A 14,983-nucleotide genomic window follows, 5' to 3' on the forward strand; every position below is an offset into this window, starting at 1 on the left:
CTAAGCATTTTAGAGAAAAACGTTCCAGACAAAAATTATATGGTTTTGAGGGGATCATAAGATGATGTCATTGATTTGACCTTAGGTGGCATCGTTAAGGACAGGTCAAGGATACCTTCAGTTTCTTAAATGGAATTCTCTATTTTTTATTGCATATTCTTATAGCTTATGTCAAGAGCTTTCCAAAACACTACAATTAAGTATTTTTTCATTAAGTACTTTTCGAGTTATAAGGCTTGAATATTATGTTACAGTATTGTGACATAATATTTTGTTAAGTATTTATAATTCAAATTCCTTACTTTTTATTTTTGCAAACAATACGAATCAATGTAAAAAAACACAATTTTCTTAAAGAAAAACTTGTGTAACTGTTTATTGTATATTCATTATTTTTTTAGCTTCTCACGATTCGGGGTGCTTGATTTGCGTGAGTCCCCTTGCTTCTCACGATTCGGGGTGCTTGATTTGCGTGAGTCCCCTTACTTCTCACGATTCGGGGTCGCGTCGCGCGCGTAATGGGTCACTTTCCATGCACGTGTGACATAAAATGCTTTTTCACAACTATCAATCACGCAATAAAAAATCGGTACTCTTCTTTCATGGTATACGCTAAATTTAAGTCTTTGCCAAAAGTAATTTAATATGTACTTGGTGAATAGACATTCTGTAAGAATGAAACTTAATGCATGAATATGAATGCCTACAGAAATTACACAGCGCGCAATAGTTTATTCCAGGTATTTTAGACATTGTTCTTAACAACGGTACAAGAATTACACTCATTATAAATGGCATTAAAATTGTTCTTCAGCTTTGTAGATTAGTGCGCTATCTACTGTGCCACATTACGCTCTTACACAACAAGTTTTTCTGTAAGAAAATTTTGTTTTTTTACATTAATTGATTCATATTGTTTGCAAAAATAAAAAGTAAGGAATTTGAATTATAAATACTTAACAAAATATTATGTCACAGTACTGTAACTTTCAAGCCTTATAACTTGAAAAGTATTTAATGGAAAAATACTTAATTATAGTGTTTTGGAAAGCTCTCGTCATAAGCTATAAGAATATGCAATAAAAAATAGGGGGTTCCATTTAAGAAACTGAAGGTGTCCTTGACCTGTCCTTAACGATGCCACCCAAGGTCAAATCAATGACACCATCTTATGTTCCCCTCAAAACCATACAATTTTTGTCTGGAACGTTTTTCTCTAAAATGCTTAGTTTTTGAAGAAAAAGGGGTGGGCGGGTGGTCTCAGACACCCGGTATATATAATAAAAATATTATTTTCCGCTCGTTTGAAGCATAGGCTATAATACGAGATAGGACCACTATACGAGCAATTAAACGATGTTATAATAATTTTAACTTGTAGATTTATTAATTAAATAACGTTTTGTCCCGTACTCGGACTTCTTTAGATTGTCACTTAGATAATTAGAATTAACTTAAATCGAGTTCAAAACAAACTAATTCACGCATGTAGACATGCCGAAATCACATAGTCAAAACTTAAAATTATGGAACGCTTTCTTCAGGGGGGACAAACTTCTCTCTTGTAAGAGGAGGAGACACTTTCGCAGCGCCACCTGGCTCTGTCCCTCCGGAAACAGAGAACTAAAATAGGTCACGTGACGAGAGTGGGGAGTAGATGCCATATTCGAATTGGGTGTGCGAGAGCGTGTACATATCAATACACAACTGTCTTCTTCTTCTCTTTCGGCTATTGGCTATGCGATTTCGGATCTCGTGAATGCCGAGTTGACGAGGCGACCAGGCAACGCGTGACATTATATCGGCGCGCGACATTAATTATCCATGTATTTTCCTACATATTAATAAATCTAAAAAATTATTTAATAAAAAATTATTATATACATTTTTTTATGTTAATACAAAATTAAAATTTGAATTAAAATATAAAAATCCACTCTTGGCCAATATGTATGCTTTTTTATTTAACAAAGAATCTATTTAACAATTTCTATTTAATTTTAGCGCAATGATATTGCACTAAAAAAAATTATAATTTTTACTATCTTCTTTCTGTCATTGAATTTATTTGCCACTAAATGTATAACGCAGAGCCGGGATTTAGGGCCGATTCCCGAGGCGACGCCTCCTATACCCCCATTACCGCTCGAGACTCAGCGGCCGAGCCGCCGATCGCTCACGTGACGCGTAAACTCAGGCGAAGTATTCTCGCTATTTGTAGAATAAATTTCAATCTACTTTTGTTTTATATGATTCACGCTTGTTGAAGTATAAAAAATTGAAATTTATACATGTAATATGTGTATATAATGTATGTGAGGTACAAGAGGGTGGCAGTGTGGTCTTGTGGTAAAGCGCCAGACTCGTAATCCCGAGGACCCGGGTTCGAGTCCACCTGATCACAGGAATTTTTAATTCCAAACTGCCACCCCCCGCACGACTGGGGCTCGTGCGGCGAAACTGGGCTATCTTTCGGAGGAGACATGGAGAAATTAAATGTACTTCTTTGTATTTAGAAGTGTAAGAAACTTTATGTAAGGCTCTTTCTCCAGTGCCAATGCTCGCTCTTGGCATTTTTCTGGTTTTCTTCAGAAATTAAATTAAATTAAATTAAATTTGAAATTGGTCGTCAAGCTAGGGGAGCTTGGGAGTTTTTTTTTTTTTTAATAAAAGCGCCGCTTGTTGAAGTATAAAAAATTAAAAAAAAAAAAAACTCCCAAGCTCCCCTAGCTTGACGACCAATTTTAAATTTAATTTTTAAATAAGACCAACACAGACCTGATCAGGTATGTAGAACAATTAATCAATAAAATGACCACCATGCATTTCTCCTCCGAAAGATAGCCCAGTTTCGCCGCACGAGCCCCAGTCGTGCGGGGGGTGGCAGTTTGGAATTAAAAATTCCTGTGGTCAGGTGGACTCGAACCCGGGTCCTCGGGATTACGAGTCTGGCGCTTTACCACAAGACCACACTGCCACCCTCTTGTACCTCACATATATTATATACACATATTACATGTACAAATTTCAATTTTTTTATACTTCAACAAGCGTGAATCATATAAAACAAAAGTAGATTGAAATTTATTCTACAAATAGCGAGAATACTTTGCCTGAGATTACGCGTCACGTGAACGATCGGCGGCTCGGCCGCCACTAGAGCCATGGAATGTTTTTCCGAAAGCTGCGCCCCTCCATGCAAGATTGAGACCCTTGTGCGGAGCAAACTAAGCTCCGTCTTTCGGACAGAGACGTTAAGCCGTTGGTCCAAAGGGTTCAAACTTTCTTCATTTGCGTCAACAAAAATTATCGTAATATTCATCATAATTTTCTGCAACTTTAGGTCTAATAATGTCCCGACTGCATAATAATTCTCACGGTAAAAAATTGTCTGACGAAGTCCAGTGAACTCCAGGCTTTTTTTTTTTTTTCTTAAAAGTATACTATTTTGAGAGTCAACATCGTATTTTTTACTGTTCATTAATTGACTCTGATCTACAACTGATGCAAAGTTTATTACACAAAAAATAAACAATCAACTCTTGGGACACTGATTTATTAAATTATATATACAGAATTAGAACAATACTACCTAAATTCACTTAAAATTAGTTTACATGAATTCGAGATCATATCACTTCATTTTTATTTCTAACAACTTGTACATATATTTAAATGTAATCAGTAGCTTACAAAATATATAACTTGTATACATATAAGAAATATAATTGCAACATATTTTCCCGTCCCACTTAACACAGACTGCGGACTGTCGGATATAAAAATGTCAAGTATCCGGTGTGGTTAAAAAATATGTTGCAAAGCATATGTATGCTTCACCAACTTGCAACATATATAACACACATCATTCACACATTACAATTAAATACAATGACCATTGCAATACATAATATAAACACAGAATAAAAAAATATAAGTATAATAAAAAAATCGCACACATTATAGGCATACCAAATTTTAAATACGTACAATCACACTTTTACAATCACATACTGCTTCTTCACATACAACTACACTTCTTCTCAGATGCAACATGTTCTGCTTTCGCTAGAATTTTGCATCTTTCCTTCGATCTCATCTCCGCCCCAAATCCACCACACTGCCTGAAGGCATACCTTCCTGACAGGAAAATATGACATCTTCAGGTAGATGATTGATCGAAGTAGAAGGACCTACCTAACTGATTTTTTAACTACTCATACATGCATTTACAATTTAACATTCATAAAACGAAATTATTTACGTCTTTTTTTAATAGAATTCTTATAATCCTGTACAATTTTCTTTCTTTTGTTTACATTATTTTTATACGATTCACGTATTCGTTTCATATCACACACGGCATTTATAACATCGCGCTCTAACATTTCTATATTATTATTATTAATATTAATAATTGCATTCTTATGATTACACCACGATACAATATTATTAATTGCAATTATACGCACTACAATTTTATACATATTGGCATGATGTTCTATGCATTCATGCCAATCCATATTAGCGTTCCAATTTTCTAAAAAATCTAACAGTACTTTTAAAACGTTACGACGATGAGCTCTAGTTTTTAACAATTTATTTGTAACGCTTGTAATTTGTTTTATGAAAAATAAAAATGAATTATTTCTTAAACTATTTTCGCAATTTGTACAAGAATTAACTTCTTTAAGAACTAACTTAACAATTTCATCTTGGTAATCTACAGAAGATGCTACAATTACTTCATCGGCAACATTTTTATCCGTAATTAATTCAGGTGCTTCATCGTCATTACACATAATATTACGCATGTCGTTACGTTCTAAATAATTTTCAAATGTACATAACAAATTAAAATTATCATTTGTAACTTCACAATTACCGCGACGCATTGAAATACATTGCATATTATTTGCAAGTAAAGTAAAAAACGATTCTTGAAATTGACGAGGTGTGGGATTAATATTACGTACAGCATGACTACGAATTTGGCCAAAAAAATTTTCTAACGGATCCTGATTACAAAATCTAGTATTTAATTTTTCAAAATCATATTTTTCACTTAAAATTTTCCACAGTTTTTGAAACCCGTCAATTGTAAACAACCAATTTTTTAAAGTCGGTACCGATTTATTTACTGTACGCGAAATTTTGTCAACGAATGCTGTTTTACGCAATATATTTTTCGCATTTACCCAAAATTCATGATGATCGCTGTTTTTACTTACAGAACAACGCAAATCGTTGCTGTCTTCTCTTTTGTCGTCTCCATTCACGCTGTCAAAAAGATCGTTGAAGAAATTTACTGCTGTCGCTGTTGCTATTCCTTCTTTTTCTCCTATTTGAATTTCTTCATTGTTTACAGATACCGTGCCTATATAAATATAAACATATATATTAATAAATACATAAATTAACACACGAATAAAAACCTAATACATTTGTAAACTAATGAATAATACACTAATAAAAAAATATAATTGTTTACAATAATTTTCATTCAAATATTTGTATGTGTGTACATGTTAACCAAGTTAAAATGAAAAAATAAAACAAATTATACAAATATGATAGATATTTTTTTTATAGTTACACAATTATTTTTTCTTATACTATTTTTTGTGCAAGGAAGAAAAACTAGAATTACAGTTCTTAAAGATTTAATTATTTATTCTTTTCTTATTAAGTAAGTACTTACATTTCGATGTTGCGAATGTTTGAATAGCACTAGCCATCGTTCCACTCATTGCTTGGACTGCATTTTTTACACGCATTTTACTTATTTTTTCTTCTACCATATGCTCTGCTGTAATTTTTTTTAAAAGTGGTCGAATGGTATTGATCTTTCTATCTATGATCCAAGCTGTTTTTAATATGTCCCACGATGCAAATTGGTTTTCTTCTCCCGGAGAATTGGAAACTTGTAATACATCTTTCGATAGCCAATTATTCCGAATACCTTTGATCAGATGTGGAGGATCATATAAATGTATTATTTCCTGGTTTCCAACTTCGTATGTTTGATCTATAAAACAAGACAAATTAAAATAAATTCATGCACGCGCACATACATTTTCATGTTATGTCTCATTTATATATTTACTTTGTGCTCTATTTTCCAAATTCCTTTTCTTTCTTGTTTGAAACAATAGCTCGTTAATTGCAGCTACATTGGAGGAACCTTGATCGCACACTGTTGCAACTATGTGGAAGCCTGTCTTTGTAATTTCTGATACTACTTCTTTAATGCATCTAATTAACTGAGCGGTATTAGTCTGTTTATCACAAAAATTAAATAAAAGTGGCATCTTCCAACCAGAATGTAATCCGCGTAACATAAAAACTAAAGCATGATCCGCGACTTTTCCCGTTCGATTGTTGCCCCAATCCTCAAGACCACAAATGACATCCTTCCGAATGTCATAAGTGCACTTAGGTTGGATAGATACCTCATCCCACATCATAATACATATTTTTTCTTTCATTGACATTTTTTGAGCTACACTCTCTAAATGTCTCAAAATAAATGGGTTTAATCCAGGATATACAGGTATTTGGTGCAACACCGATTGTAACGTTTGTATCGAAGGAATTTGTTTAAAAATCGATCTTAAAGTATTATATGCATGCTTCCCCATAGTCTTGTACAGTGTTAATGCGAAGGCTTTCTGTTCTACACTATAACGTTGTCCCTGCAGAATATAAAATGCTATCATAATCAAATTTACAATATTATATAGTAGTAATTACAAAAATTAACATGTAATAAATATTTGAAAATAATATATTTTGTTTATTAAACGGTAATTTCCATCGTTTTATACATATATATATATTAAAATTATTATATATTTTCGTGCGTATTTCTTTTACAGAATATCTATTTAATAGAAATCGTTATAATTTTGACCTCATTTTCTGTATTAGGATCAATTAAAAACTACTAATTACTTTGCTACACAGTACACGCACACGCGCGCGCGTGTATATATATATATATATATATATATATATTTGAATGTGTTGTGTATATGCAATTTATTTTTGTTGCCCACATATAAAATCAGAAAATGTTTCTTTTTGTATGATTTGAATTTGAATGGATTTGAACGAATAAATTAACGAATGAATGTGTGAATAGAGATGTGTGTGTGTGGGTATGTGTCACATACTTTGCAAAGTGTTTATTTTGACATAAAAATATTTTAATATAAAATAATAATAATTAATAATAACTAAAATTACAACATTGTACTAAATGACGATCGGTAAAAGAAAGACTTTAAAATATATTAAAATACTACAAAAATGGGAAAGTAATAAAGGTAATTATTATAAATAGATATTTAGTTTATTATATATGTAATACACCATCCATATTTTTAATGACATATATATATATATATATATATATATATATATATGTAGGTCTAGAGGTATGTTCCGGGACTGTTTACGTTTTTTGAAATGTACAGTCCTGGAATATAACGCATATATATGTAATCAGATTCAAAAAATTGTCCCGAAACGTGCCGTAGGACATGAATTTTTTCCAGGACAGTCCTGGAAACTGCCAAATGTCCTGGAATATACCGATGTAAAAAAATAAAAGTCCCGGAACATACTTCCGGACCTACATATATATATATATATATATATATATATATGTATATATGTATATATATATGTAGTGTGTGTGTGTGTGTGTGTGTGTGTGTGTGTGTGTGTGTGTGTGTGTGTTCATGTGCGTGTGTGTACACACTCACACAAAACAGTTTCAATATTGAAGATATAGTATCAGAAATATAATATGCAATATATGATAGAAATATATAATCAATATACAGATAATACAATATACAGACAATGGAAATTAAGTTCTATTTCTTCGTAAACTCAACGTTATTGTAGACAACTGCACCACCTTTGCTGACAACAATCTAAAATAGAAAATAAAATTTGTATGTAAAAATTGCGTATAGGAATAAAATACATAATTTGTACTAAAAATATCATTATTTACTTACATATTTTGTTTTATATTCCTAAATATTATGCGTTGTTAGGATTAGCCTTTTTTCCTCTTCTATGTTTGAAATTTAACTATTCTGTTCCTTTCCACATTTTTCCATGTATCCTTTATTTTAAAATCTGTCACCTAAATACATAATTAATCTTAGTTAAAAAATTTTAAAGTTACATTAGGTTAAAATGTTTAAGAACTCTTGCAAGTAAAGAAAATTTTCCATAACTTTATTGAACCTTACCTTGCTGAAAATATTGTCTTCAGTTACCCAAAATAAAATATTGCCTTATAAGATAACTGTACATAACATGCATATCACAAATGCATTTAAAGATCTTAAAGTTCATAATGCAAAATCGATAGGTTGAAAATCAGGAAATAGATCAATAGTCCAGACGACACATTAGTGTCTCAAAAACAGATACACACCATAATCCACACGTAGGAAAATTAGCACATACATAAATATAATCAGTTAATGAGCAGATCGAAAAAAAGTGTAATATAAATTTTAAAAATGAAATATAAACTGGCGCAAGGCTTTCATGTTTATAATTAAAACGTTAAATTTATATTAAAACGATAAAAACCCATATTAATAGAATGTTATCCTTGTGACCAATATATAATTGTAGATTATAGAAAATGAATTCTAGAAAATATAATTATAATTAATAACTTCTATAAAATAATTATAGAAAAAATATATACAATAATGGGCATAAATACGTGAAATAAAGATACAAATTAATAAATCAACATTAGATTATAAAAAATTTTGAAAATAGATATTGTAAAGTAATAAAAAACATATAATATCTAATTAACATAATAATTGAAAACTATAAGAAAATAAAGAAAAGAAATAAAATAAATAAGAAAAAAGAAAGAAAAAGAAAGTAAAAAAAACCAATTAGCACCATCATCAATCAGTTAAAAACCCCTTTACCATAAAACACGCCATATTGTTAATATTTTTAATGTATTGAAAAATACAAAATTTAATATAATGCATCTTTCCGTAGTTATACACATACAGTAATAAAAATAAGCAAATATAAATATAAAATTCACACATGTATAATGATCAATATGTATAATTTCTCGTGAGAATCTCAGTTTTATATATGTGATGCATTCATAGTAGCAAACATATTAATAACATTGATAAAACAAAAGAATAAAAAAATATTTAAAAAATAAAATAGAAATTGAGACTGCGTTCCGAAATTCACTACTAGTACTGAAAATCTATAATGTGCGTGACATAAATTATAGATTTGCAGTACTGGCATTGAATATCGGAACGCAGCCATAGAAAAATAAAATAAAGAAATAAAAGAAATAAAAAAGTACAAAGATACTAAAACATTACAGTAACAAAATTTTAAACAAACATACCCCTGATGCAAGCTTTAGATTTTTTTCGATCATATCAAAAAAAATTTTCTGATATTTCGTCAAGTCTGTAGTCATATCCTTCCATTTGTTTCGTTGCAAATTCTTCTTTTCTCTTCTCTGTTTTTCAATAATTTTTTTCTTCTTATAAATGGATTTCTTCATTCTTCTTACATTCCTTTGTAATTCTACGACTCTTTTGTCTTTACAATTCAATGATATAGAATTAGGATTGCACTGTACATTTTCAACTGTTTCATTGATTTGACTAGTACTGGCATTACATGACATAATGTCATTATTATCACTGTTAATATTGATATTAATATTAACAGTTTCTATTTCATCTGATAGATGCATAGATGGAATAGCATCATTTTTTAGTACACGTCTTTTTGTGTCAACACAAATCATATGATCTGGAAAATGTAAAGTACAGATCCGTAATTCTTTCAGTATTGTCTCCGATGCACCTGTAATATAAACAAAATCTTTGTAAACATATTATATATTACACACACACACACACACACACGAGTGCGTATATGTGCGTATGCTTATATTTTCAACGTAAGCAAATATAAATATTATTTCCATAGTAATATAAATATTATTATTTCTATGTTACCTATCAAATCAGTCCGTCCAATTGTTCTTAGCCATTGTTCTGCTTTTTGTGTATCTCGTGGAAGCCTATGTACAGGTGTATCCTTATTCGAAGAGCATTTGGGCACACAGCATTTACGTACCATCTTGGTATAAAAATACTTACTAAAATACTAATAATTATATTAATATAAATGATAATATATATATATTTAATATTAAAGACTAATATATTATTTAATATTCTAAACTAAATATTATATGAATAATTATATATACATGTAATATATGTAAATAAAAATAATCTTATCCGTAATAAGAGAAATAGGATCGTAAAGATATACAATCAATTAGAAAAGCCATGCGATCCAAGCTTAGGTCTTTGACAGCCTTATATTAGTTACTGTATACATATATGTCTATATATATACATATAGTTTTTTCCAACATACTGCGCGCCGATTATTTGTCGGACTTAAAACACAGTAATTGTTAGAATTAAAAACCCTTCCCTCCCCGGAATTAAATCGACTCGATTTAAATATCTAATAACTGTAAAGAAAATTTATTGCGAAAAATATTACCTCAGCCAGGGTTCGAACCTGGAACCTCCCTCATTCCGTGTAGGGCGTCGTACCAATTCGACTACCGAGGCATGTGGTAATATTTATCGCAATAGCCGGTTAATAATAGTTTGAAACGTCTTTCTCAGGCGACGTGAATAATAATAAGAGAAATAGGATCGTAAAGATATACAATCAATTAGAAAAGCCATGCGATCCAAGCTTAGGTCTTTGACAGCCTTATATTAGTTACTGTATACATATATGTCTATATATATACATATAGTTTTTTCCAACATACTGCGCGCCGATTATTTGTCGGACTTAAAACACAGTAATTGTTAGAATTAAAAACCCTTCCCTCCCCGGAATTAAATCGACTCGATTTAAATATCTAATAACTGTAAAGAAAATTTATTGCGAAAAATATTACCTCAGCCAGGGTTCGAACCTGGAACCTCCCTCATTCCGTGTAGGGCGTCGTACCAATTCGACTACCGAGGCATGTGGTAATATTTATCGCAATAGCCGGTTAATAATAGTTTGAAACGTCTTTCTCAGGCGACGTGAATAATAATAAGAGAAATAGGATCGTAAAGATATACAATCAATTAGAAAAGCCATGCGATCCAAGCTTAGGTCTTTGACAGCCTTATATTAGTTACTGTATACATATATGTCTATATATATACATATAGTTTTTTCCAACATACTGCGCGCCGATTATTTGTCGGACTTAAAACACAGTAATTGTTAGAATTAAAAACCCTTCCCTCCCCGGAATTAAATCGACTCGATTTAAATATCTAATAACTGTAAAGAAAATTTATTGCGAAAAATATTACCTCAGCCAGGGTTCGAACCTGGAACCTCCCTCATTCCGTGTAGGGCGTCGTACCAATTCGACTACCGAGGCATGTGGTAATATTTATCGCAATAGCCGGTTAATAATAGTTTGAAACGTCTTTCTCAGGCGACGTGAATAATAATAAGAGAAATAGGATCGTAAAGATATACAATCAATTAGAAAAGCCATGCGATCCAAGCTTAGGTCTTTGACAGCCTTATATTAGTTACTGTATACATATATGTCTATATATATACATATAGTTTTTTCCAACATACTGCGCGCCGATTATTTGTCGGACTTAAAACACAGTAATTGTTAGAATTAAAAACCCTTCCCTCCCCGGAATTAAATCGACTCGATTTAAATATCTAATAACTGTAAAGAAAAGTACAGTAACTAATATAAGGCTGTCAAAGACCTAAGCTTGGATCGCATGGCTTTTCTAATTGATTGTATATCTTTACGATCCTATTTCTCTTATTATTATTCACGTCGCCTGAGAAAGACGTTTCAAACTATTATTAACGGCTATTGCGATAAATATTACCACATGCCTCGGTAGTCGAATTGGTACGACGCCCTACACGGAATGAGGGAGGTTCCAGGTTCGAACCCTGGCTGAGGTAATATTTTTCGCAATAAATTTTCTTTACAGTTATTAGATATTTAAATCGAGTCGATTTAATTCCGGGGAGGGAAGGGTTTTTAATTCTAACAATTACTGTGTTTTAAGTCCGACAAATAATCGGCGCGCAGTATGTTGGAAAAAACTATATGTATATATATAGACATATATGTATACAGTAACTAATATAAGGCTGTCAAAGACCTAAGCTTGGATCGCATGGCTTTTCTAATTGATTGTATATCTTTACGATCCTATTTCTCTTATTATTATTCACGTCGCCTGAGAAAGACGTTTCAAACTATTATTAACCGGCTATTGCGATAAATATTACCACATGCCTCGGTAGTCGAATTGGTACGACGCCCTACACGGAATGAGGGAGGTTCCAGGTTCGAACCCTGGCTGAGGTAATATTTTTCGCAATAAATTTTCTTTACAGTTATTAGATATTTAAATCGAGTCGATTTAATTCCGGGGAGGGAAGGGTTTTTAATTCTAACAATTACTGTGTTTTAAGTCCGACAAATAATCGGCGCGCAGTATGTTGGAAAAAACTATATGTATATATATAGACATATATGTATACAGTAACTAATATAAGGCTGTCAAAGACCTAAGCTTGGATCGCATGGCTTTTCTAATTGATTGTTAATCTTATCCGTTTCGATAAATCCTTTCAGCTTTCCTTCCTTCTACTCTATTCCTCTTGCAAATTCTCTGCTGCAGTCACTATAATCTTGCACAAGTTAACCAAAGTTAATGAATCTTCATGAGCTCAGCTGTACTCAGCCGCGCTTTTGCTGTTTGTGGACGAGGGGATTAGAGAGGAGAAGAGAAAGGAACGACGGTGCTGCCTCTATCGCTGTCCCCCCGTACTGCCACATCCGTCGCCCAAAAATCCAGCGAGTTTGTCCCCCCTGGCTTTCTTCTCAAGTCAGTCATGCTCCAGTTAATTTTCCATCTCATTGAATACATCGCCGTCCCGTGGAGACCCATGCAAGTCCACAATTTTGATAGGTGCTATACATTTTTGAACCATCTTAGTGGCAACTGGATAAATATATTTAAGTGAGATGATATAATATCAAATTTAAAATATACAGGATTGATTGCAATAATTGCGATGCATCGTACGTGGGCCAGACGAAAAGGAAACTTCAGAGTAGAATTAGAGAACATAAGTACAACATCAGACTAGATGAATCCAAACATTCGGTGGTAACAAATCATATTTTAAATTGCAATCACACCTTTGACTGGGATAACACATGTATCTTAGATCATGAACCGAATTATCACAAACGAATGATCTCTGAAATGATACATATCAAAGAGCAAACGAATGGGATTATTAATCGTGTGGGGGGTTCCACAGGGGTCGGTCCTCGGCCCCCTAGGCCCCCTGTGGAACCTAGGGTACGACGTCGTGCTACGCGTCGCCCTGCCCCCGGGATGTTGGTTGAACGGCTTTGCCGACGACACATTCTTGGGGGTCGAGGGCGACGACTGGGAGGAGGCCAGACGAAAGGCCAACGTTGCAATAGCCAGGGTGGTGGCCGCGATGAAGGAAGTGGGCCTCAAGGTGGCCCCGCAGAAAACGCAGGCGGTCTACTTTTACGACCGCCGGCGGGGCAAGCCGCCCGGGGTCCACGTGATGATGGAGGGGATTCGCGTTCCCGTAGGGGCCCAGATGAAGGTCTTGGGCCTCTGGCTGGATGGTAACTGGAGCTTTGGCAAGCATTTCGCTCGCCTGGCTCCCAGGATACTCGGCGTCGCCAACAGCTTGGCGAGACTGTAATTTTATAGACACACGTTATGTTGGACCTGTAGAAGCCAGTTGGCGCATTTTTGAGAAAAAATTACAAGATAAAAGTCATACTATAGTACGTTTACCTGTCCATCTTTCTAATGAAGAAAATATTACAATTGAAAATGGATCCGATGAAAATACAATAACTTCCGCTTTAGATCAAGTTACTATGTTAATAGATTATTTTGCGTTAAATTCTCGCGATAAAGAAGCAAAACAATATTTATATATAGAAATTCGTTATTATACGTGTTGAAAAAGGGTAAGGGCTTTTGTGTCCCCGCGCTAATTCCGCGCTAGTTGCCATGACACTGTACAGTAGGAACCAGCGGAACAGAATCGAAACGATTCGGAATCGGAACGCGCGACGATGAGCTCGTCCCTTTTCCCCAGCGACCGTAGAAGCGAACGCACGTGCACGGGCGAGCGAGCGAACGAGCGAGCGAGCTAGCTAAAGAGAGTGTGAGAGAGGAGGAGAGAGCGAGATCTCCAGATCGTTAAGGAAAGATAAGTCGATTATTCATTGATTGTCCGCTTAACGGACGCATTATGGTAATATTCCTTTCTGCTGAAAAAGCAATTCTTTTTGTTCTAAGCGATGCGAACCTTATATATGTATATGTATAATATATTCTTGTATTAGCTGAATAGCTGACAAATATACGTTTCATTCATATAACACATGTGTCGGTGCAGCTAACAATCACTTGATATTCACCAGGCAATTATTCAACAATACGTTTAAAAAAGAAAAAATTAATGGTAGAAATGTATCGCGTTGGAGTAAACGCAAAAGTCATTTTAATTGTATAGGATGAATGTATTCCGTTAGTCCAACACAAACTGAATTATACTATTTACGACTATTATTACTCACTGTAAAAAAAGCTACAAGTTTTGATAATTTAAGAACTGTAAATGGAGAAGTTTGTCAATCGTTTTCAGAGGCATGTTTGACTTTAGGTTTAATTGAAGATGATGATGAATGGAAACGAGCTATGAATGAAGCTATTGAATGGATGATGCCAAGACAACTTTGTAGATTATTTGTACGTATATTATTGCATTGTCAACCATTGCATCTTGAAGAACTCTGGGG

General features: G+C 33.3%; 1 protein-coding gene across 3 annotated transcripts; it reads right to left on the reverse strand.

Moving 5' to 3' along the window:
• Positions 1 to 7,402: 7,402 nt before the first annotated feature.
• Positions 7,403 to 12,957, reverse strand: LOC139817703 (uncharacterized). Of its 3 annotated transcripts, XM_071785967.1 has the most exons (6): positions 12,724 to 12,957; positions 10,313 to 10,334; positions 10,056 to 10,206; positions 9,431 to 9,900; positions 8,031 to 8,161; positions 7,403 to 7,943 (listed from the first exon to the last, which is right to left on the reverse strand). In XM_071785967.1, exons 3-5 carry the CDS (start codon positions 10,177 to 10,179, stop codon positions 8,090 to 8,092), a joined length of 666 nt encoding a protein of 221 aa, XP_071642068.1. In that variant the 5' UTR covers positions 10,180 to 10,206; positions 10,313 to 10,334; positions 12,724 to 12,957; the 3' UTR covers positions 7,403 to 7,943; positions 8,031 to 8,089. The 3 variants fall into 3 exon arrangements, with proteins under 3 accessions (XP_071642068.1, XP_071642070.1, XP_071642069.1); XM_071785969.1 differs by lacking the exon at positions 12,724 to 12,957 and having other exon boundaries at positions 10,313 to 10,347; XM_071785968.1 differs by lacking the exons at positions 10,313 to 10,334; positions 12,724 to 12,957 and having other exon boundaries at positions 10,056 to 10,302.
• Between the last annotated feature and the right edge of the window lie 2,026 nt (positions 12,958 to 14,983).

This window comes from Temnothorax longispinosus, chromosome 8, assembly GCF_030848805.1.
Source record: "Temnothorax longispinosus isolate EJ_2023e chromosome 8, Tlon_JGU_v1, whole genome shotgun sequence".
In the NCBI taxonomy this organism is placed as follows: Eukaryota; Metazoa; Arthropoda; class Insecta; order Hymenoptera; family Formicidae; genus Temnothorax; species Temnothorax longispinosus.

Bases quoted from the DNA above. Each gene is read 5' to 3' on its own strand.
- LOC139817703 (XM_071785967.1), bottom strand. From the start codon at position 10,179: ATGGTACGTAAATGCTGTGTGCCCAAATGCTCTTCGAATAAGGATACA. The intron at 9,901-10,055 runs GTAACATAGAAA...TTTATATTACAG, and splicing joins TGGACGGACTGATTTGATAG to GTGCATCGGAGACAATACTG. The intron at 8,162-9,430 runs GTATGTTTGTTT...TTATGTATTTAG, and splicing joins ATCTAAAGCTTGCATCAGGG to GTGACAGATTTTAAAATAAA.